This window comes from Pelmatolapia mariae, linkage group LG18 (assembly GCF_036321145.2).
Source record: "Pelmatolapia mariae isolate MD_Pm_ZW linkage group LG18, Pm_UMD_F_2, whole genome shotgun sequence".
In the NCBI taxonomy this organism is placed as follows: domain Eukaryota; kingdom Metazoa; phylum Chordata; class Actinopteri; order Cichliformes; family Cichlidae; genus Pelmatolapia; species Pelmatolapia mariae.
The window spans coordinates 30,699,894-30,702,898 of record NC_086243.1 but is presented as its reverse complement, the minus strand read 5'-3'; the positions used below and the strand labels follow the sequence as shown (position 1 = coordinate 30,702,898).

The window sequence follows — 3,005 nt, the reverse complement described above, 5'->3', positions numbered from 1 at the left end:
CCCATAACGTCTTCACATAGTCAGTTGAGTGGGGAAGCTTATTTATAAGAAAGGTATACAGGAAGGAGATAAGTCTTGTATTGACATCCCCTCTATACGCCTGTCTAAACAGAGTTACCAATTCCACATTAGTGTTTGACATCACTCCGATTGTTGTTTTTATATAATGACTTATTTGCAAGTATCGGTAAAAGTCCTGTTTTTCCAGATTGTACTTCTGTTTCAGTGTGTCAAAACTAATTATGTTCCCATCCTTAATCAAACTATCGAGTGTAGATAACCCTTTAGCGGACCAACTTTTAAAACGTGAGTCCAGTTTGTTCGGGACAAAGTCATATGCATACCACTTAAATAAAGCCAAATCCCGTTCCAATTTAAATTCCTTCACAACGTTTCTCCATACAGTAAGTGTACATGACACCCAGGGGTTGCAAACCTTGTCTATACATTCTCAAATGTTCGAATCCATCAAGACAGCTTGTATTGGAGAGGAAAACATGCTCTCCTCAATAGTCTTCCATTGTGCTTCGTAGCTTGTATCACACCAATTGACCACTGTCTTCAGCTGAGCAGCCCGAAAATAATTTTTTAGTGACGGCAGCCACTTCTTATGTAGTTGTAAAGTTTTAAAACAAATGATTTTGCTTGCCATCTCATTGGATAGTGAACAACCAAGTGAGCCGGAATATTGACATTTTTCAATGCAAATATTGAAGAAACATTTAGAGGACAGAGAAGTTTACATTTTCATGTGGAGAAATATTTTAGTAAATCAAAATGATGATGAGCAGTGATAGCCTCCATAAACAGTCACAGGAAAGATCTCCTTTAAAAACTCAGAAACATGAAGAGAACAACTAGAAGATGTGGAGGTACCACCCATAATGTTTGACTGACAGCTGATATCTGTGCAGAAATGATGGAGAGAAAATAAAATGAAACTAAAATACAGATTTAAACCCACAAAATGAAAGACTTCAGTCTATTTCACTTTAATCAACTCAGCAGTGGCTCCACAATCATCATCATAATCGTAGTAAAGCCTCAGTCCGGCATAGAGCGGCTGAGTGAATGTGGTCTGGACTCTGTGGAGGAGAGTCATGGTTTCAGAGACGCTGTAGAAGGACAAAATACCTGCTCTGTGATCCAGGTACACTCCTACTCTGGAGGAACGAGGACCTGAGACATGAGTTTGGATGTTGTTGTACCAAAATGTATAACTGTTGTTGTCACAATCTAATGACCACGATTTGTCATTATGTCCAAATCCACATTCATTACCCAATCCTTTTCTGCTGATATTCTTGTATGCGACTGCTACATAAACTCCTCCCCCTCTCCACTCCACCTCCCAGTAACAACGTTCAGTCAGACTCTCTCTACTCAGGACCTGCTGCCAATAAATGAATCTGTCTGGATGATCAGAATAAGACTGTTGTTGTTTCACTCCAGTTGCTTTTCTGTTCCCCTCTGATAATAACAGCTGTTTGTGTGCTGTGTTTGGATCCAGTGTGATTTCACATGAATATCTTAAGAATTCAGCTCTGGTCTTTGGCTCTGGTGGATCTGACAGTAAAACATCCACTTCAGTGACTGTCAGTGAGATGTTTGTCCATTCCTCTCTCAGAATGTCCTGTAGTTTATCTCTGACCTCTGACACAGCTGCTGTCACATCCTCAAAGTAGCTCAGAGGACGGATATTGATGCTGGATGAGTCTGTAGACTCACTGAGTGCTGACAGTGAGGGGTAGTTGTGTAGAAACTGGATGTGATCCTCTGTGTGTGAGAGCTGCTTCAGCTCAGCATCTTTCCTCTTCAGCTCAGTGATCTCCTGCTCCAGCTTCTCCTCAAGCTCTTTGACTCGACTCACTTCAGTTTCCTGCTGGGATCTGATCTGCTGCTTCACATCAGAGCTTCTTTTCTGGATGAGATGGATCAGCTCAGTGAAGATCTTCTCACTGTGCTCCACTGTTTGATCAGCAGACTGATTGATGGCCTCCACCTCCTGTTGAAGCAGCTTCACATCTTTCTCTCTGTCCTGGATTCTCTGCCGGATGTTTTGTCGACTCACCTCCAGCTCTCTCTGCCTCTCAGTCCTTTCTGCTGCAGCTGAGACTGTGTCATGGCCTTTATGTTCATCCACAGGGCAGAGATAACAGATACTCTGCTGATCAGTACGACAGAACATCTTCATCACCTCATCATGACGAGAGCAGATGTTCTCCTGGAGCTTCTTGGAGGGCTCCACCAGCTTGTGTTTCTTGAATGTTTGTGAATCATAATGAGGCTGAAGGTGTTTCTCACAGTAAGATGCCAGACAGAATAAACAGGACTTGAAGGCTTTCATTTTTCTTCCAGTGCAGACATCACAGGTCACATCTTCAGGTCCAGCATAGCAGTGATCAGCAGGAGCAGCTTGGAGTCCAGTCTTCTTCAGCTCCTCCACTAAATCTGCTAACATGGTGTTTTTCACCAGGACAGGCCTCGCTGTGAAAGTCTGTCTGCACTGAGGGCAGCTGTAGATTCTCTTGTTTTCCTCTTCATCCCAGTGGGTTTTAATACAGTTCATGCAGTAGCTGTGTCCACAGGGAATAGTCACCGGATCCTTCAGTAGATCCAAACAGACTGAACAGCAGAATTTTGTTTGATCCATTTGATTCATGTGCTGTGCCGTTTCACTGTCTCTCAGTGACTGTCAGACAGTTTGACTTTCTCTGAACAGAAACAACCTCTGTGCTCTGAAGGGAAACAGATCTCTGCTCTTGTTCACCTCCTACAGGAAATGAGGCTCACCAGCAACTGCATTTACACCATGTTGTTTAGACCCATCCTGATACAGACACATCTGTGAAGGGAGGCACTAAAGAGCCATTCTGGTGACGCAGGGTGTGGTATATTTGGTTACAGCATGCAGTAACAAGTCTGACCCAGTTAAAGTTTAATAGTTTAACTTTACTTGGATGCTTGAAATTTGACAGTCAACACTCAGCGAGGTTATTCTATAT

General features: G+C 42.8%; 1 protein-coding gene across 1 annotated transcript; it reads right to left on the bottom strand.

The window, feature by feature from the left end:
* Positions 1-929: 929 nt before the first annotated feature.
* On the bottom strand, positions 930-2,674 carry LOC134616272 (tripartite motif-containing protein 16-like). The gene has a single exon (XM_063461007.2). It carries the CDS (start codon positions 2,660-2,662, stop codon positions 983-985), a length of 1,680 nt encoding a protein of 559 aa, XP_063317077.1. The 5' UTR covers positions 2,663-2,674; the 3' UTR covers positions 930-982.
* Between the last annotated feature and the right edge of the window lie 331 nt (positions 2,675-3,005).